Source organism: Zootoca vivipara, chromosome Z (assembly GCF_963506605.1).
Source record: "Zootoca vivipara chromosome Z, rZooViv1.1, whole genome shotgun sequence".
Lineage (NCBI taxonomy): Eukaryota > Metazoa > Chordata > Lepidosauria > Squamata > Lacertidae > Zootoca > Zootoca vivipara.
The window spans coordinates 12920825-12942913 of NC_083294.1; the positions used below are offsets into that span (position 1 = coordinate 12920825).

General features: G+C 41.5%; 1 protein-coding gene across 1 annotated transcript in view; it reads right to left on the minus strand.

The window, feature by feature from the left end:
* MED27 (mediator complex subunit 27) overlaps positions 1-22089 on the minus strand; it is a 178874-nt gene that overhangs the window by 51056 nt on the left and 105729 nt on the right. The window contains exon 4 of the mRNA XM_035112590.2: positions 11310-11403. Within this exon, the coding sequence (XP_034968481.1) occupies positions 11310-11403 (94 nt within the window). The remainder of the gene's footprint in view (positions 1-11309; positions 11404-22089) is intronic.

Below are 22089 nucleotides of genomic sequence, written 5' to 3' on the forward strand. Positions count from 1 at the left end.
CCACTTTAGGAATCCCCTTACCTGGATTCCATAGTTTAAATATGGGCAAGAAATTTTTTTGAAATGTGAACAAGACTGGCAAAAGTTTACAGAACTCTGGAATAATGAACAAGGAACAGTGAATGGGGTCATCTGGAGCTTTGAGGTACATTGCCAGCTATATGTTGATGACACACAGCTCTACTTCTCCTTTACACTTGTAAGTACATGGCAGAGGATGTGCTGGACCAGGGGTCAGCAAACTTTTTCAGTAGGGGGCCGGTCCACTGTCCCTCAGACCTTGTGGGGGGCCGGACTACATTTTGAAAACAAATATGAACGAATTCCTATGCCCCACAAATAACCCAGAGATGCATTTTAAATAAAAGGACACATTCTGTTCGTGTAAAAACACCAGGCAGGCCCCACAAATAACCCAGAGATGCATTTTAAATAAAAGGACACATTCTACTCATGTAAAAACATGCTGATTCCCAAACCGACTGGGGGCCAGATTGAGAAGGCAATTGGGCTGCACCCGGCCCCCGGGCCTTAGTTTGGGGTCTCCGTGCTGGACCATTGTCTTGCCTCCGTAATAGACTGGACGAGAGCCAGTAAACTGAAGCTCAATCTGGATAAGGCTGAGGCACTGTTAGTGGGTGGTTCCCTAGACCAGATGGATGGGAGGTTGCCTGCTCTTGATGGGGTTACACCCCTTTCTGAAGGAGCCATAGCTGCCAAGTTATCCCTTTTTTACAGGGATTTTCCCTTATGCTAAATAGGCTTTCTCGTGAGAAAAGTGAAAACTTGGCAGCTATGGAAGGAGCAGGTGTGTAGCTTACAGGTACTTCTGGATCCACTGCTGTTGCTTGAGGCTCTGGTGGCCCAGCTATGCCCCCATCTAGACAGGGATAACCTAACTTCTGTTGTCTATGCTCTGGTAACCTCTAGGTTAGATTACTCCAATATGTTATATGTAGGGCTGCCTCTGAAGATGGTTCGGATACTTCAGCTGGTGCAGAATTCAGCAGCCAAGTTGCTCACTGGGGCAAGACAGTTTGAGCATATAATACAATCCTGACATTGGTGCTAGTTTTGACCTATAAAGCCTTAAACAGCTCATGATTGCAATACGTCAAGGACCAACTCTTCCAATATGACCTGACTTGGACCCTGCGATCATCATGTGAACCCTTTTTTGTGTGCCTTCTCCACAAGAGCCCCGGAGGATGGAACACCAGAATGGGCCTTTTCTGCAGTGGCTCCCTGCTTGTGGGATGCTCTCTCCAGGGAGGCTCACCTGATGCCATTGTTGCATATCTTTAGGTGCCAGGTGAAAATGTTTCTCTGTAACTAAGCCTTTGGCTGATCAATAAGTTCTATGGCCTTTCAAATGTTTTTGTGGGAGGTGGTGGTTATTGGTTTGTTTTTGTTTTATTATGTGTTTTGTGTTCATTTTTTTATTTTTAGGTTGTGAACTATCCTGTGATCTTTGGATGAAGATGTATTATTATTATTATTTATTATTATTTATTATTATTATTATTATTATTTATTGTTGTAGGTTTAACAAGCAGCAACAACGTTCTTAGTAAGGCTACTATTGGATCCAATCATTATTATAAAAAACCAGGAAATGAAGGGGACCCATTCACCAGAAAAGAGGAAGGAGTGAGAAAATCTGTGGCATGTTCCTGAGCCTTCACACCATTAAACATTTAAACCACATCAATGTTTCTTAAAGGAAGGAGCTGTATAGACTGTTAAGAGTGATCCATTACAATGACTTCCCTTTAGGAAACAAATGATGTCTGTATGTTTCCCCCTATCCAAAAGGTACAGATGTTCTATATACATAGCTTGAAATTAAGATGTTAGATTCTCAATTCTGTCATCAACACTGTAACCTCAACTCTTTAAGGAGAATATATGAAATAGTTACTCAAATTAAAAGCTGGAGAGCAGGAATTAAATGCTCGAGGCTACAATCACATTAGGAAAAATAGGGAGAGAACTCTCTTAACTAAACTGCTGCAACTAAGATAAATTTAATACAGCAGTCAAAACTGCAGCAAGTATACTATCAAGATGTCTAATTTGTCTGTATTTAGCATACAGCCCACTTTTATACTGCCAGACTACTTAGAGTAGCTAAAGGGAGATTTAAGAAGCTAATAGATAAATTATGTAATTTAGTAAGAATGGAAGCCACTGGGAAGGGGGGGGTGTTACTCCCCAATTTCACAGTAGAAGAGGAAAAAGATTAGGTGAAGAAGCCTAGAGATATAAAATATTACAATTATATAAAGGAAATAAATTGGCTGAGCTGTAAAAGTAATGTGAAAAACAGTTCCTTAAAATAAGCCATTTTCTGGGGTGGAATATATTTTCCAAAATTATACAAATTATTTTAAGACTCTGCTTTAAAATGATGAGTTGCAGTGCTTCTTTGTTAATCCATTCTGCAATATTTTTAGAAACCACAAGCTTTTTATTTAGAACATTACAAAAAATAACAGTGGCTTTTACTCTACATGCATCTTACAAATGAGTGATGAAATGGGGCAATACACAGGTGTTGGGTAGCATCTGTTCCTTTCAGTGGGGCTTACATGGGACAAGGGTATGCCCTCATCAAAATCCATGGAAGCAAAGATTTGGACTTGACAACTGAAGTACAAGCCTTCTTACCATACAGTCCTTTTACAAGCATTATTTTACAACCAATAATGATCCTGCATTATTTATACTGTCCCTTCTCTCCAGCCCTTCCTAAGAGATTAGATCAGGTAATAGTTAAAACCTCAACCAATTAAAACACCACCAAACAACAACCAGTTAAAATACACAAGTTAAAAATTACTCACATAATTCTGGTCATCTACACCACAGCCCAAAATAGAACAACCCATAGCTCTTCCAGATGGAACTCTAGAGTAGGCTTTCCCTCCAGAAGTTTTGGACTCCAAATCCCATCATCCCTAATCACTGGCCAGAGAGCAGCTGCAGTCTGCAACATATGAAGGTCACTATTTTGGGGTAAGGGAAAGTTCCACTGTAATGAAGATGAATGACACAGAATCCCTCTCTGAGACCCTGCTGTTCAAACCTGGCAGAGATGTACAAAGCTGTTCCAATTGTAGTGTATGTCACAATCAAAATGGCCCTTTCAGTTATACTGGTAGGCATGATAGATTACATTCTACTAACTATTTAGGATACTATACTAATACGATGACTCTTGAAGATTTCACAGAAGAATTTATTAAATATCACCAAACACTGAAGATTCTAATGCACCATGAATTCAGCATCAGCTTGTGAAAACTTGAGCTAATAGAGCAGGCACCCCCAAACTGTGGCCCTCCAGATGTTTTGGCCTACAACTCCCATGATCCCTAGCTAACAGGACCAGTGGTCAGGGATGATGGGGACTGTAGTCCAAAACATCTGGAGGGCTGAAGTTTGGGGGGGTGCCTGAACTAGGATCTAGGAGACCATGGTCTGAATCCCCATTTGGCCATGAAACTCACTAGGTGACATTAGGACAGCCACTGTCTCGCAGTCTAACCCAGCGTTTCTCAACCGCTGTTCCGCGGCACACTAGTGGCTGGTGTGCGGCGACGAGAAGGGCGATTTACATTATCACGTGCCTGGCGGCCGCCAATACACGACACTCACCCGCCGGAAAGCAATATTTCTCCTCCTCTTTCCCAAAGTTCAGTGCAAACGACTGGAGGGTGGTTTTAGAATCTAGGGAGGCCCCCTAGGGAGGCGCACTCCAGATCCGCCACCGGTCCCCCTTAAGCCGCATCGATGTTGCTCCGCCTCCCCTGCCTCCTTCGCCCGTCCTTCGCCATGGCTGCGTGGCGGACGCTGGGCTTCACGGTCCGGAATTACTCGCAAGCAGCAGCCAAGGTAACCTTTCGCCTTTGAGCCGCCCCGCAGCTCCCCTGGAAGTGTGCGCGCCCTTGTAATCCGGGGGCAGGCAGAGCCTTGCCTGGACTGTACCACTTCGGGGCGCAGGAGAGGAGAATTGGGGGTCTGAAGGCTTCTCCCCTCCCATGGGGCGGCGGGAGGGAGATTAATTTCCTCCTTCCTATAGTCAATATAGGGCGGCACAGAGTTAAATTTTTTAACTTTTTTAATGGTGGTGTGCCTCGTGATTTTTTTCATGGAACAAGTGTGCCGTGGCCCAAAAAAGGTTGAGAAACACTGGTCTAACCTACCTCACAGCGTTGTTGTAGGGATTAAATGAGGAGAGGGAGCACTGTGAACAGCACCCTAATCTCATTGGAGAAAAATGTGGTATATAAGGGCAACTAATAAGTAAGTAGGGACGCGGGTGGCGCTGTGGGTTAAACCACAGAGCCTAGGGCTTGCCGATCAGAAGGTCGGTGGTTCCGATCCCCGCGACGGGGTGAGCTCCTGTTGCTCGGTCCCTGCTCCTGCCAACCTAGCAGTTCGAAAGCATGTCAAAGTGCAAGTAGATAAATAGGTAACGCTCCAGCGGGAAGGTAAATGGTGTTTCCGTGTGCTGCTCTGGTTCACCAGAAGCAGCTTAGTCATGCTGGCCACGTGACCCAGAAGCTGTATGCCGGCTCCCTCGGCCAATAATGCGAGATGAGCGCTGCAACCCCAGAGTCATCCGCAACTGGACCTAATGGTCAGGGGTCCCTTTACCTTTAAGTAAGTAAAACTTTATTTATTTGTGTGGCCTGCAGGCCATTGCAACAAAGGATTCATATTACATAACCTGGTAAAAAGGAAAGAAAAAAGAAAAATGCTATATATAACAATAAAATGTGCTGTCTCGGGATTCAGCATAACACAATTAAAATGGAACAGATGAGATCTTAATTATATGTTCACACAGGAGGCGCTATTGTCCTTCAGCTGGCGGCCCTCAGTCTCATGGCCCTCTCAGTAAATCTGGCTACCTTCTCTGTTGTCTGGGCAGTCTGGTCTGCCAGGAGGAAAAACAGTATATCCTCGGATGGGCGGCCCGAAATGGCGGATATCAGAGGTGTGATGATCTCATCCCTGAGGTCTTTATATAGGGGACAGAACAGGAGTACATGTGATACAGTCTCCACGCTGCCAACTCCGCAGGGACATAGTCTATTCTGGTATGGTGTTTTTGAGAATCGACCTTCAAGGACAGCGGAGGGTAGCATGTCCAGTCTGGCCAGTTTACCTTTACTAAATAAGTAATGTGAAAGTACCTTTGTAAGATGTGCACAATCTCTCCACCTGAAGGCACACAAGATGATATACAGCATTCATTTTACACATCGTGTTTGCTTCACCATGCAGTGGAAATACAAATTGACACTGGTGACCATTTCAGTTTAGACAGTGGTCATCCTAACATGAGCTCCAACAGAATCACAACATGGTTTTGAAAGAAAATAGGCAACTCCAGAATATTCTCTAGAATAGAGAGAGAACACCACCTGCAGCCTTCAGAGCTGCCTATACTTACGCCTGAATCACATCAGTCAGCTGGACTAACAAGAACAGATGTAAAGAATTGCCACTAAAGTGCTAATTATACTGTGTAGCTGAACAATGACAACCTAAATTAATTGAGTTGCTGATAAATCTGGGAAGAATACAGTAGCAAGGGACAATTCAAGGGGTTGCTGAACCCTGAAGAATTTCGTGCCAACTAGCTAGTAGATTTCTCTTTTATAGCTGTTATAAGTTTATGTCCATTCCGACCTGCTCAGAAATTCAATTCAACAATAAAAGCTTTGCCTTGAAACAAACATTTTCAAACTTAATATAGTTTTATGGACAGGTATAAACAACCCATGTAAAGCATGATTTATAGCCAGGATCTTAAAAGCACTATATCATAGCACTGAAGATGCACAGCAGCTAAAATGTAAAAACCTGTCTTTGTATGACAATGGATCTCCATTAATACATAATCAAACTCATGTGAGGTTCAGGGTTTTTTTTAGAACAAAAAGTTGCTCTATCAAGGGGATAGTTTGTTGCCCACAGCATACACTTTGTTGAGAAATGATCAAATAATTCAATTTGTGAAAGTCTACGACTGGCCAGAATATCAGGCTCAGTTCATTTTTAAAAAGAATTTATATGCCATCCTTCAGTAAAAAATCTTTTCAGAATGGCTTATAAATCAAACAATACAATACAAATTAAAATACACGATTAAACAACAATTGAATCAAACTAAATTGGTGAAGATTTATAAAGGACAGAAATAATGACACACGTGTATTGCACTCACACAAATTTTAGAGGGGAAATTTTTACAAGACGTTAGAACCTTAGTGGCTTCACATGGATAAACATTTAAATGCGGAGATTTATATTTTATTGATGGAGTTCACAAGGTCAATATGTGCCTGCATGGGTTAGGCCTTCAGCATTCCTCCTGTCATTTCTTCATAGAAAAACATTTGATGCATCTATGGGGGTGAAGTGAAACCCCTGAGTTAGCAGAACCAAGGGGACCTCCTTGGGGTGCAAGCCTGAGCTGTGTGTAAGGTGGTCCTGGGCTGCCCAGATTACAAGATCCCTCTCTCAGCCTCACTCAGCCTCCAAAGAAAAGCAGAGCACCAGCTGGGCTTGTAGGAGTTGCCGGAAGGAGATGTGTACAAGGCGCCATCCAGCCACCTCAGGGACTCCACTCTGGATTTGTGTAGGGTTTACTCCTTAGCCTTTTCTCTCCCAACAATGTCCCACCAGACAGTGGGCACAAATTTTTTCCTCTGAGTTTACTCCCAAAGCCATTCTCATGAATGAGTATAGTTGCAAGGCAGCAGAGCTTTAGGATCAGACTTTTCCTTCTCTGAGATGAGCAACCTTCCCAGGTTGACAAACCCCATCTGCCCCTCACTTTTCTCTACAGCACATGCAGAAGCTTCCTTCTTGATTGCTGGACCCACTATTGCTCTCTTCTCTCAATCTGCCGGAGCCTGTATTTGCATGCAGGAGAAGTCCTTAACTCATTGAGGGTTTGAAACCCATCCAGCTACTCACGTGGTTTAGCCGACCAGTCAAAGCAGTTTCCTAGGCTGACAGCTTCTAGGAGCCACAGGTGAGAGCTGAGTGCAGGGTGGGGACCAAAGGTGGACAAACTACCCCAGAAGGAGCATGGCATGTCCTCCACCAGAGGTACTACTCTTTCCCTAACATCCAACTTATAATTCCCATTTATGCCAAATTGGGAAAACGTGCAACAAAGTTTTTGAATTGAAGACAATGAATTTTGCATAGTCTTTTTATTAAGGCTGTGTTATCCTAGAAGGTTTGCGATCTTTCATGTGTGGATGCAGTTAAAAGATTAACTGATAAATCAATAGGGTGGAATGGGATCAACTGCTATCCAAAACTACCATGATAGACTACTTTAAAATCAGCTGAGGATTCCACAGAGCTCTGGAAAGGGGTTTCAATTATTTATGTGCTTAGACTATGCACTGTAAATCCAGCTTAATGAAGTACAATCACTATGTATAAATCTGAGAAACACAGAAAGAGAGGATTGTCTAGAGGAAACCTTGGCCATGCAGGATCGCAATACAGCAGCTACTAAGAACCAACAAATACCCTTAGGAATGAGCTTCGTTATGCTTCTGTACTAGCTAGAGGTTGTAATGTGCATAAAGGCCTTCCCTTGGTAGGCATATGTTTATATGAATGCTGCCCAAAGCTGAAGGCTGAAATGTTTAACCTTTTGTGCCTCTTCTTTAGACTGCTTTGTTAGGAATTTTGAAGGCCAGAGAGTCTGGCCATGGTGGTAAACTCCTACCTCTACTATATCGTTGTTGTTGTTGTTACCTTTATTTCCCACTTTCCCCCAAGAAGCTCAAGGCAGAACACATGGTTTTACCCTCTCCATATTATCTTCACAACAACCTTGTGAGGTAAGTTAGGCTGAGAGCTGGTGACTGGCTCAAGGTAACCTAGTGAGTTTCATGGCCAAGTAGGGGTTTGTACCCTGGTCTCCCAGGTCCTAGACCAACAACATAACCACTACACCACAGTGCAGTTCTTCTCCATAACCCCTCACTCTTCATTCAATTTGAAATACCTGTACTGAACTATTAAAATCTACCTTAAGGCTTAACGGAATGATCTAATACGGACAGTCTCTTGCAGGAAATTATGCACACTTGGTGTGCTCTATGGTCTGTACTAGAGATGACAGGATCTTGAAGCAAAAGTATTTGCTCTGCAGGGGAGTTTGGGGTGGCACTAGTTAATTGAAAGTTCCTTGGAGTGAACTTGTGGAACAGCTTGAAAGGAAAAGGTCCCTGTGATAAATTCCAGTCATGGCTATTATAAGAAAATAAAGTGCCAAATGAGCAATTAAAACGAAAAACTTGTTTTCTTTCAACTTCATGATTTCTGCCTAAAACATCTTTGTGCACCAAAACTTTTGGTTTCTGAATAAAACTCTTCATCAAAGGAAATATTTAATACTTGTTATAAAAAAGGCTTTGCATCTTAGGTGAGCTGGGGTGGAAAAGAAAAGCTCCAGGAGATAATTTTAGTAGTATCAACAATGTGACAAAAGATATGCACTGGGAATTATATTTATTTCTGCTGCTGCTTCTGTTATTTATTTATTTGATTCTTATTGTTTATTATTTAATATATTTTTTATCTGACCTTCTCCTAATCACAAATCTTTTTTATTATGATCATACACAGATCAGCCACTAAATTTCAATCATACAAATACAAATGTTCAGTTTACAGGCCAGCAAAATAATATTCAGAATTGGAAAACTCCCAAATTGTGATTCAAGGTGGCTTGCAATGTTTACTAGAAATAAACCAATCATGCCTATTCTTTCAATGAGTCTCTTTTAGGTAGAATTGGATTCATCCCTGAAACTAAGGTTTCAGACATTTGTGGTCCTACACTTGGATTTTCTAAAAGAAAAGAAAAATGGAGATTATAAGCACCCATTACTAATTGAGAACAGAGCTATGGAGACTTGCCAAAACTGGTGCTAAATAAATATTAGATAGGCACAGCCAAAATCTGCTGTGAAAACTTGGATAGCATCCCTAATGCCAGTACAAGATCCTTAGGATGCCTGCCCAGCCTGCCCTTGGGGTTTATTTGCATGTCTGTTTGTATGTATATACAAATGTGTACACACAAGCACAGGTGCAAAACGCTGTGCTATTACTCCTAACTCACCAGGCATACAAAATTCCAGACAGATTTTGGTCCTGCTAATAAATACAGAGGAAGTCAAATTTGAGCTTACAACAAAAGCATTATGAATACTAGCAGACAGACGGACAATTAAAAGAATATAATGCTAACTGAAAGTGAATGGTTTTGCAGGAAGCTCCAGAACTAACATAATTCACTACATGTAGTATATTGTTCCTCTTGGTGAATCATTAAATCACAAATTAATATACCAGGGAAAACAAGCTTTTTTAAAAAAAATAACCCTCCAGTTCAGTCAATCCTGGAATAGTATTTAAAAAATTGAATATTAGACATCTGACCAGAAATAAATGAAATATGACAACTGATTTTTATTATGACTAAAGGAACTTGCTTCCTTCAAGAGCTGTACTAAGAATATGTTCATATAAAAAAATGCTAAAATCTCAACTGAAGTTGCTGAGAAGCTAAGCAGTTGGTAAGCTATAAATGTGTTTATAGTTTTTCATTTACACTACAATTTGACATTAAAACGAAGCTTCTCTTTTGGTTTGATTCATCTAGGCTGTATGCCTCCTGCGTTCAGATGCTTGTGAAAATCATTTATTTATTTGGCCAGCAGCCATGATCTCTTATGAAAATATGTTTTTGGCTCTCCAAAATTAATATAGATTATGTACATTAGTTTGATGCCACACACATAGGAAGACAGGAAACTGCCTTCAAACTCTATGGCTTTATTTCCTCTTCAGATTAAAATATTTGTGGTTTGGTGCAGTTATTTGTTCCCTAGAATTTTCCATCAAATCTCCATATGCAACCCACAAAAATCTTAGCCGTTTACATTGGTTAAGAGCCAAACAACTCTGCAATGAACTCCAGGAGGTCACACTGGGGGTGGAAGATCTGCTTTCTGGTTCAATGCTACACAGCAAACCGCTATTAAATCTGAAAGGGTGGAATCAGAAGCTATTTGTGATGCCGTGTAGAAGTCAGCTCTTTGCAGTCAAGAAGTCAATAGATTTGCTGCAAGTCCTGTGTATGAACTTTGCAGCTCTCCAGCTTAGGACCTTAAAATACATTTGGTTCAGAAAAGGACAACCAAAATAATCAAGGGGTTGGTACAACTCCCCAATGAGGAATAGTAACAATGTTTGGGGCTTTCTAGTCATGTTGTGGAAAAAGTACTGGATTTTTCCATGTATAAGCCGCCCCTATGTATAAGACGACTCCAATGTTTTTGAACCCAAAGCTGAGAAATTAAGAAGTCACTCCGCTTTTGGGGGGGGGCATCACCCTCAAAGTGGTTCAGCTTTTGGGGACGATCGCAGTCCCTGTGGCTCGGCACTGAGGGGACACTGTGCTTTACTGCTGGAGAGCCTGAAGTCTCCCTATGCAGCTGTGTACACTTGCTTTCCTTCTCCAGGGCACTGATGCTGCCTGCCAAGCTGAAGGGTGGAGAAGGCCCTGGGTGCACTTTCCTTGCTCCACTTGGTGCCCTTAACTTTACATGGTTTGTGGTGCAGCCTGGTGCAGCCTGGCAACCCAGCACCTGTGTGTGCGCAAGAAAGAGCGGTGCGTGTGACTGGAGGTGGTGGTGGGGAGAAGGAGTAGGCGACGCTTGTCTCTGGTAGCAAAAGCTTTCATGGCAGCCGTGGAAAGATCAAGAAAATCAAGAAACCTCCAAGAAACCCAAATATTGAAAGATTAAGTACAGACCAGAGAAAGTACTTTTTCACAAAGCTCATAGTTAAACTATGGCATTTCCACCTGCAAGAGGTAGTGTTGGCCACCACATCACACATCTTTAGAAGAGGATTAGACAAGTTCATGTGGGACAAAGCTATCAATGCCTGCTAGCCACAATGGTAATGCTCTACTGGAATTGCAGATGAATGGGTCGCTGTTGTGCTGTTGACCTGCTAGCAAGTTTCCCACTGGCCATTGTGAGAACAGGATGCTAGGCTAGATAGACCATTAACCTGAATCTGAACCTTTACTCTGACAGATGACTTTTAAGCTTTTGCCAGAATTTTCTGATCAATTATTAGTAGTTAAAATTTTTTAAAGCACATGCTTTCCCCATCTCCCACCCAGGAACTTGCCTCTTTGTGTGTGTGTGTACCACCAGTTTTGCTTGTATAAAACTTTAACATACCAGTAACATTGCAGAGGTCCCATTTGGCCTTGATAAGTGGATGGACATTTCAGGAAACATTCTATCAATGCGGCTGATCACATCATCAACGTACCTATAAAATGATCACAAGCATTAAAAAAGAAAAAGACGAAAAGTCTAAACTTGAGAATGTAGCTTTGTACATGGGTAAGCTAACTCTATTCTTTAACAGCTCTATCAAGATCCCCTCATCAACACCCTTGCATTTTTTTAATTGAGTCATACAAATTCCCAACACATTTTTCTACTTTGCCAGCTACTTTTTAGGTTTTACCTGCACTACATGAACTAAAAAAGCACAAATATTATTTCTTCTCCTTCCCTGGAACATTCCTTATAGCCCCTTCCTTCTCATATTCCCTCTCTGTTCTTTAGCACTGCTCTTCTAAATTGTGATATGCTACTGTACACCTGTAGTTCATATGTAGAGACCAACAAAAGTTATGGCAGCGCTTCATGATGTGCATGTACGGAAGCCACCCCCACCATATGCTGTTCTGAAACAATCAAGATTCTCTAAGCAACCTTGTGGTCAAAGCTGCCTGCAAAGGTGCTTTCAAAACAGGGGTTACAGTGGTACCTCTACTTACGAATAACTCTACTTAAGAATGTTTCTACTTACGAACGGAGCTCCGCCCGCCATCTTGGATGCGGTTTAGATAAGATTTTTTCTACTTACGAATTTTTAGATAGGGTTGCTTCGACTTACGAATTTTTTCTCCCAATACATTCCTATGGGATTCGACTTACAATTTTTTTCAACTTACGCATGTGTGTTCGGAACGCATTAAATTCGTTAAGTAGAGGTACCACTGTATATTCAACTTAGTTCTACTCACTGTAGACCCACTGAAACTAACAGGCCTAAGTTCCCTGTGTCTTTTTTTTTTTAATGGTCTACTCTGAATTGGTCCAACAGTGGATACAGCCCATGGACAACTGTATTGCCATGTGTAAGACATTTTAATATGTACAGTCAAGGACCAGTTTGCGCAGGGGTTCTGTTCCCGTCCCCACCCTGCCTCCATTCCACCCAGTTTAGTGACATTTTAAAGGTCACCACAGGTTTGGCACTGTGCTTGTGTGCAACATTCAGATGCAGATTATTTGGCTATTGCCTGTGTACACATTTAAGTTATCTGGATTGGCCCTTGAATCAAAATTCCAAGTAAAACATTTGGCCCAGTAATGGATGGGAACAGTGTGTCTCATCTTTCTGAGCTACATGCCTTGACACACAAATTATCATTGTGCACATATAGCAAAGCTCCTCAACAGACTATTTTAGCACCTGCCCAATCAGCAACTATCTAACTCCTAGTTAAAAGGTGTAAAATAAAATGAAGAGATGAGAAGACTTGTGGGTATCTTGCCCAAAGCAGTAATCCTCCAGGAATGCTGTGCCAGGAAACATACACATTTTTAGCCCTAATTTAGTGTTCATTTTAAGGGTTGGAAAGTTTATCCCGCTATCATAACACTCCATTAACCATAAAATTCACAGGAAGGCAGCCGGCTAGCCAGCCAGCCAACCAGCTAACTCCTTCAGAAGCCTAGAGGATCCCAAGATTACTTCTTAGTAATCCTGCTTTAATTTTTAAATTTTGCCATTAAAAATAATTAAAATCATACTTAGCAAGGTGAAGAATTTTTGCAGAACTCACCAGTTTTTCAAGCAGTGTGTCTATATCTATCTACTGTATCTATCTATCTATCTATCTATCTATCTATCTATCTATCTAATCTATCTATTTTTAATAATTATTATATTAAATTACAGTCCAATAATAGCCACATAACAAGACCAATTTATAATAAAGTTATTAATACCAATTGTTCAAATACGAATTATAGAATTTATATAAAGTGGTGCCCAGTGTGCTAGATTTGATTATTTTCTTTATTTCTGTGTTCCAAAATCTTATTAATTTCAATTACATTCATAATAACCCCTCATACAACAACTGTAATATTAATAACTTCTATTCATGTTGAAACATTAAATGATTTATAAAACTACAAGTGATGAACTCAAACTATATCCTTGTTCTTCCTGTGTGTGGCAATTATTTTGCCCATGGTGGTTCTCCCTGTCCTTGTAAGATGTTATGTCTTTCTTTCCCCCGGTTGTTGCTGTTATCCTCATGCCTTGGGCAGAGCTGATATCCCATTGTTGTTCCAGAGATTTCTCCATTGCTCCATCCTGTGCTTCGTTGTTTTGCAACTTTAACAACAGCTGCAAAAGTCACCCTGCCCCAGTAAATATTACCATTTTTCCTGGGAAGAAGAGTGGTCTGTCGAAATGCAGAGGACTCTTTACAGAACCTTATCAGTTCCTTGGCAGTTGACAGACTCCTTTCATCCTTCCTTCCAACTGAAGATATATGAGCAATTATACTTCCAATTAAATTCAATTCCAAGTCCTCTTAGTGTTATTCAGTTCACTTCGTAAATATCGGTAACAAAGGATGGGGAAGAGTCAGCTCTAAGTTTCCATCGTAAACCTTTTGCAAAATAGAGCTCCCCCCCCCTTTTCTACCCACACAGTTCCGTTATACTGTACTCCATATTTATAATCCAATTTCTTCCATCCTTGCTTGTACGAATATCATTTGAACTAACATTCAGAGGGTTGCCGAATCATAAATGTAGAGAATAAAACTTTTTAAAAAAGAAACTGTAGGCTCCTATCCCCCTCACCGTCTTTTGCTCTGAATGAAGTCTTCTCTCAAGTTCAAACCTTAAAGTCCTTGCAGTTGGTTTGTTCCGCAGTTTGTGATCTCATCTCTTCTAGCACATGCCTGTACTTTAGTCCAATTAAGCTCTAAATAACAGGAGGAGCTCTGCTTGTTAATAGTGGCATTGGAGAGTTTTCAGCAGGTGAAGTACTTTTGCACTTAGCGCCTACCTGCCCCCTGTATTCCAGAGAGCCAAATACCGAGACAAACTGCGAGTGAAGTCCATTCCCCACGTCCCTGGGGGTAATTTGCAAGAATATTTACCCTCAATCATCCTTGTTTTTCCTTCACCAACAATATCTCACTGTTGTGGGAGGTGCCTCTATTAATGCAGAGCAGAACTGGATGCCCTATCTATCTCTATCTATCTATCTATCTATCTATCTATCTATCTATCTATCTATCTATCTATCTAATCTTTAAAATACCTGACAGCTTTTATGAGAAAGGCACCACCTAGCAGGCAGAAGGTGCTTCAGAAGGCTTATATCAGGCCAAAGTGTGGAATCCACCAATTCATTTTGTGGAGGGCTGGGATTAGTACAGAGAAAAATCAAGAATCAAAAGTTAAGGACTATTTCAGAAGCTGCAGCTTTGTAAACTGGTAACATGGTATCTCCCCCTCTCTCACACATATAAACTTGTCCCCAAAGAGAATGCAGAAAGGCAACACTTTAAATGCCTTTCAGTTCTACACTGGACAGATGGCTTAGTTCTTCAGTATGACCTTTTAAAATAAACTGGATTAGATCCAGTGATCCGATGTTAGTGTTATGTTTAGTAGCTCAGGCATCGTTTAAATAGAGTTTCTCCCACAGTGTGTAAAATACATGCTGTTCATTTTTCCACTCCACATACAAAACCTAAGAATTTGCTTTATAGGAGAGACGGGCAAAGAGAAAGAGAGGGAGGGAGGGAGAAAAACAGCTGGGGTTGGGAGAACCAAACTAACTCACCTGGACCCGCTGAGGGAAAAGATATACAGTGGTGCCTCGCTAGACGAAATTAATTCGTTCCACGGGTCAATTTGTGAAACGAATTTTTCGTCTAGCGAGTCCCAGTTTCCCATAGGAATGCATTGAAACTTAATCAATGCGTTCCTATAGGCTCTGGGGGACTGGCAGCGGCATGCAACGGGGCTTCGGAGAAGGTCTCCGAAGCCCCGTCCGATGTCGGCTGTGTGCAAGGCGGTGGGGGGAGAAGCTCTCTTCTCCCAGCTACCGCCTTGCCTGCCTCCCCCAACATGGAGTGCAACTCTGTGTGCGGCTGTGTGCGGCGAGAGGCGACGGGGGAAGACCTTCTCCCGCCGTCGCCTCTCGCCAGCCTCCCCCGACACGGAATATAGTCAATATAGACAAACAGTGAGCTAGAGGGATGAATGGTCTATTTTAATAAAAGGGAGCTTCCTATCCTCATAAATGCATGCAGCATGTGGGAGACCTATTGCCACTTACTACCATTCTCAGTGCCAAGGTATTTTAATGGCAAACTTGTTTCTATTAGGAATATTATTTTATTTACAACATACTGATTCCTGGTGGGCAAGGAGAAGCAATGCAATGCTCATTGAAGAGGATGAACTGATGCCCCAAACAGCACCTACTGCATCTGGTACTAAAAATGGGCCATAAACAAAACTGTCACAATTCTCGTAATGCCAATTTGAAAACTTCAGATATAGTTTATTATTCCTGGGGTGAAAATAAAGAATTTAATTCAAACAGTGCCTCTTAAGCAAGCACAAGCATGTTTGCAAGTGCGGCTCTGCAGCAGGTTTTCCAGTGACATGAATTAACAATAGTTATTAAAGCAGTGATCTCTGCCACCTCTTGCAAAATGACACTTCATGCTTGGAGAAGCAGTGAAAGGATCTTCAACGAATTCTCAGGCTGTGAAAGCCTCTCCCAGATGTGAATATCAGCCAAGAATGTGCATTTTGAAGACTGAAACCTCTCTGCAGAGCTCCATATCACAAAAAATATTTGGATCAATGGCATTTCTAAAAAACACCGGTTTCTTCCCGGTGCTGGAATGCATGCTTTACAAACTGAAGGTTCCCCAGAGCCAACTCTGTCCCAACATCACCAGATGCAGCTGCCAGAGTACTGTCTTTTGGTTCCACTTAGATCTTGCACAACACCTGTTTATTTAAACAATTTATATATACTAGTTAACTAGAATAGCCAGGAAGCGGAGTACAATAAATAATTATATACAGATAAGGTACAAATTGGTTAAAATGGTAGAATTAGACCAGTTAAAATGAGGGCTATGCTCTGCCTCGTTGGGAGGCAGGGATGCTTCTGCATACCGGTTTGCTGAAATCCACAAATGGAGAGTGCTCTTTTATTCAACTCCTGCTTGCAGGTTACCCGTAGGCATCTGGTTGGCCACTGTGAGAACTGGATGCTGGACTAGTTGGACCACTGGCTTTATCCAGCAGGCCCTTTTTATGTTCTTAAAAGAGTCTTCAGTAGGTGCCGGAAAATCAACACCAAGCAGGCCTGTTGGACCTCACCTGGAAGGGAGTTCCAAAAAATTGCTCCCACAATACTGAACAGAAGGTTCATGATGGGTATTAGCCATGAGGGACCACTAAGAGTGACATGATCAGACAGAAGAAGAAGAAGAAGAAGAAGAAGAAGAAGAAGAAGAAGAAGAAGAAGAAGAAGAAGAAGAAGAAGTTATTATTTATACCCCGCCCATCTGGCTGGGTTTAAAATACAATAATCTATTAAACATTAAAAGCTTCCCTAAACAGGGCTGCCTTCAGAGGGATCAGGCAGTCCTTGTGGTATCCTGCTAAGGGCCTTTTAAAACAATACCTTGGTAAAAAATAAAATAAAACTAGCCCCACACTGAATTTTTAAGAGCTCACATGTCAAAATTTTAAATATTCAAAGCTAACTTGATTTCTATTCCTAAAAATGACACATTTTCTACCAGAGTGAGGTTTTTCTTTTTAAAAATCAAGCTGTATTAACATCTGCTCGTACAGAGACATCGACATCTTGCCATTTCTAAACTTTATAGCAGCCAACAAAATTATCTTTATTCATTTAGTTAAAGAGAGTCATACTCCATGTTCCTGCTCTTCAAGGCAGTCTTCAAGGCAGTTTTCAACCAACAGAACCATCGTATCCAAATATCACCAAAAATCAAAGAAATGTCATATAAAAAATGAAAAGCAGCAAGACTAGCAAATACATTTATCCATCAAAGGCTTGGTAGAGTAAAAGTTTTAACTTGGTACCATGCAAACAGAAGAATTGGCACCAAATATTTCTGGAGGAAGACTCCCCTAAATGGGGTGCTACTACAGGAAAGGCCCTTCCCAGGTCATCAAATCTAACGTTGGAGAAAGGGGCACATAGACAAGTTATCTCCTCATATAGTATTCGTCACCTACACCATCAGCACCCACTGCTGCCTGGCTGGCTGGATTAATCTAAAAACTAAAGCTATAATTAAAATTATGAGGTTAGTTAATTACCAAAAGATGAAAATATTTGGGAATCCAGAGCTCCACAATGGCAAGTGGGACCACTTTGCACCACCCAAACATGCAATTAGGGGGATCAGATTCTGGTATGACTATTGTGAACAGGCTGACAGGACTGCTGCCACATAATATGGCGGCTGTTTCCGAAAAAGCCCCTCCTTGGTGCAAACTGCTGCGCAACCCCTCCATCAACCTTCTGTCTTGCAAGGAGCTCTTGTGGATCACAAATTTTATTTATTTATTTATTTATTTATTTATTTACTGCTTCCCTACAACTGACTTTAAAAAAAGGCTGCAATCTGTTGTATGGTAAGAGTGAACCTCATGCAACTCAGTTGAACAAGTCTGAGTAAATAGGTATAGGGCCACACTGCAGACTTTCTACAGGGGAGCTGCAGGGAGAATGTAGTTGGTTAAGGGAGCTGTGGACTCAAACAGGTTGAAAACCTCTGTGCTAGAGGATGGTGGAGTACTAATAACAATGCTTTCTATCTCAGTCAGTTTTCTATTTGCTTGAGGTGCAACTTCAGAGTCTGGTAAGAAGCTCATCAATTGGCTAAAGTGAAATCAAGAACAATTAAGGGTAGGAAGTTTGGCCAAGATCTGCTCTCTCTGTAAGGAGATGCCTTTCTCAGAAAGATCTCACAGTCTATATCAGGCATCCCCAGACTACAGTCCGCGGGCCGGATACGGCCCGAAGGACACAGTTATCCAGCCCGCAGCGCCCGCCGCCCCCCGCTCTTACCGGCGCGGCTGCCCACTTCCGGGTTGCAGGAGCACCGGAAATAGCTTGCACACATGCGCAAGCGTCATTTCTGGAGCACTTCCGGGTCGGAGGCCCATGCGCATAAGCTATTTCCGGTGCTCCTGCGACCCGGCAGTGCTCCGGAAATAGTGTGCACGTGTATGGACGCACGCTCTGGCGTGCTCCCCCGCCCTCCGCGCAATTGGCACTGCAGGCACCGGCCCAAAGTGCGGTAAGTTTGGAGACCAGCTTGTACCCATCCACTCCTGTCCAGGTTATGAGAGCAGATAGGAACAAGAGGAGAGATGATAATCCTGTTGAAGAGATCTAGGTGGCAAGGCCTTTCAGACATAGGAGCGCATCTAATTAACTTTTGCAGTGTGTCTCTTCCAAGCATATAATCAGTGGTTTCCCCTTCTTGAGTGACATTTCTACCCTACGTCTCTTAACAGGAGAATTTAACCTCTTGACATTTGATCTGAATATCTTTATTTTTCCAGTATCATCCATTATTCATTATTGAATTGTTGTTGCATATGGCAGCATGGAGGCAAACAATGCAGTTTGTGTCAAGAACAACGGTAATAGTATGCATCTAATGGAGTGTAGCGGCATATGCTGCCACGATAACTACTTTTGAGAATTGTTTAGAAGGGGAATGAGATCCCCTTCAATACTTAACACCAATCCATGTTTCAAATACCAGATAAGGGGCCACTGAGGTTTTAAATCTGTGTCTTTCACTCATCCTGTGCTTATAAGATTCATTAAGTACCATATTCTTCCGTGTATAAGACGCCCCCATGTATAAGACGAGCCCTATTTTTTGAGCCCAAAATTAAGAAATAAATATTTTAAACACCAAACAGAACAGCTTTGATATTTTATTAAATATTCAAAACACCAGTGTATTTAGTACCGTATATTTAAACATCAAACAGTGAGGCAAGCTGTGTAATGGAGGCTGCTCCTGTCAGCTCAGTGTAACTCCACTGTAGCTGCAGCTCCATTTCTCCCGCCTGTGTGTTGCACTTTTGTCTTGGTATTTACAGTATGTACCGTATTTACTCCACGAGCGCCGGCAGATGTGAATGCTGATTGAGGAGCTGCGATTACCAGTGCTGCCTGAGTGCGCTTGGGGAACGGGGAGTCTGGGTAGCCAGGAGGCGGCTGAGGGAACCAGGTGGAAGGGACAATGTCCAGAGTGGGGGCTGCTGGGGGAGAGTACCAGACCAGGGTTTGTCGTGGGGCCAATAGTGAGGGGAGGCTGGGGGGGGGAGAGAATGGATGGCAGTATGTATTTATTTATATATTTAATTGCAACAGTCTGTGTATAAGATGACCCCCAATTTTAAACTTTAAAAATTTGGGGGAAATATCATATTACACATGGGGAAATGTGGTTATATAAATCTCTGGCCACTGTGGTAAGGAGCTCTTTTAACTATTGAGATAGGCAGCGTACTTAGTTAGCAAAAGTTTTCTTTCTTTAAAGAGTTAAGCTGCCTGCTAAGGCAGCGGCCTCTACCTAGTCCAGCAATATAATTCATTTTGATGCATTCAAAGTGGTGCTTTATAGATGCTTTTTGAGCTTCCTGCTTCTTTTGCCAGTCTAGGTCGAATTCAAAAGATGCCTCCCCTCCTTGTGGGTGGAGACTTGGTGTTACATTCCTCTTGAGAGAACAATCAGATGAAAGGGGTACTCCCATCTAAATAAATGGCTTAAATTCTCATGATTAAACGTTGCAGCACAAATCCTGCAAAATTGTGATTCTTTGCTCTTCCCACTTCAGGCTGCCTGGTGTGCGCACTTCTCTTAAAATGGCATCCTCTATGGAAAGGCAGAAATAGCTTTCTGGGTCTGTTGTCAACATTTTGTTTTTATTTGCATCCTTACAAATGATTCAAAAGGAACATGTAAAAAAGCACAAGAAAAATTAAAAAGATAAACTACCAACAACTAAAAACAAAAACATCATCCAGAGGGAGGGGACTAGATTAGTTCCTGAGGGTTTATTGCATTCTCACAATTTTATAACTCCACATGCATATCATCACATTTTGTGATCATACATCCAATCAGAACCTGAACTGTTTGTTTTTCCCTATAAGATTAGTTCCTGATCATGGGGTTCAAGCCATATATGGTGCTGATTATTTTTTTTAGAATGCTTTAAATTTAGAGATTCACGAACAAGGGACTGAATAGAGGGCCCTTTCTTCCTGCTCCAACATTCTGGCTTTGGATTTTTCTGGTTTGTTAAATCGATTACATTAAACCAGTGTTTCTCAACCAGTGTGCCTCCAGATGTTTTGGGACTACAACTCCCATCATTCCTGACCACTGGTCTTGCTAGCTAGGGATGATGGGAGTTGTAGTCCCAAAACATTTGGAGGCACACTGGTTGAGAAACACTGCATTAAACAAGAGCTCCCTGGTTCAGACAGAATAGGCAACTTTGGCTTAATATGAGCCATGATCTTCATGCCAAAATTGGCATACAAGGGGGAAGTAGGAGACCTTGGCCCCAACACTTGCTTATGGTTTCATAAACTGTATTTTATGAAGTTGCAAGCATTCATCTGAATCAGGCTTATGTGCAATAATCTCAACATTTCTGTTCTTCTCAGTCCATCATTAACTTCTCTTCTAGGATCCCACATCTAAACTTATTGCTATCAGCACAGCAAATGTTATAATAATACAGCAATACAGCAATATGGATATGAGAATGTAAAAAGTGGTTATCCAGGAAAACATAAAGCTGCTTTACAGTAATTACCAGAAACTTGTCTGAGCCTTTAACTATTATCTGTGTGTTTACTGAAAATTGATATTCATTCTTTTAGAGAAAGAACTTGAAAGGGAAAAAAACTCCCTATCTAAGATTGTCAGCTGTAAGTGGTAATGGGATTTTAAGAACACATACTTTCCTGTTAAAACTTGTTTATTAAACTGTCTGTTTTTCAAAACAGACCTTGTTTCACAGTCAACAATAAGTTTTGACAGCTGTTATTCATATCACCTCCAACAAAAACACTATATATGCAATAAAGCAGACCATAAACCCAGGAGAAAGGTGATAGTTTACCTTGAAGGAATTAAGAAACAAATATTTGTATACTGATATTTAGGCATATTCTCCAGCGAATTTGTTTAAATACACTTCCCCTCACTTTTGCTAAGCACTGCAGAATTTGATTATTACCCCCCTCCCCCCCCAAGAAAACTGAGTTCAGAATTCTAAATCAACCCTTCAACTCAAAACCTCCAGGAGGTATGAATATACATAGACATATTCACACCAATATATACTTCTTAACACTTCCTTATCTTAACTACTGCATCAGGATAAAGTAGTCATGTTATGAAGTGAGACTCTTTATCATTTGGAGTCATTAAAAGCTCCACCCAAATAAGTTGGACATAGTTTTCTCTGTCCCCACCCCAACTGCCCAAATTCACTTTAAATAAGATCAGGCAGCCATTAAGGATTTCTCAGTAGTTTCTTCTATGGCTCAGGAGTGAACACCAACCCCTAGCAGAAACCACTCTTACTTTTTGGAGGTGGGATGGGGAATCTTTTATCAAAACATGACAAACCCATGTCTACCCAGCTGCCCTCCCCAGAGCTGGTGCTAGACAGCAGCCTATAATGCAGACTTCAGAGGAGTGCAATACTGACCTTTGTGGAGTACAGTTTTATAAATATTAGCTTTTGTTATATCTTATTAATTTTTGATAACATTTTACTTTTATTTTATATATTGAAG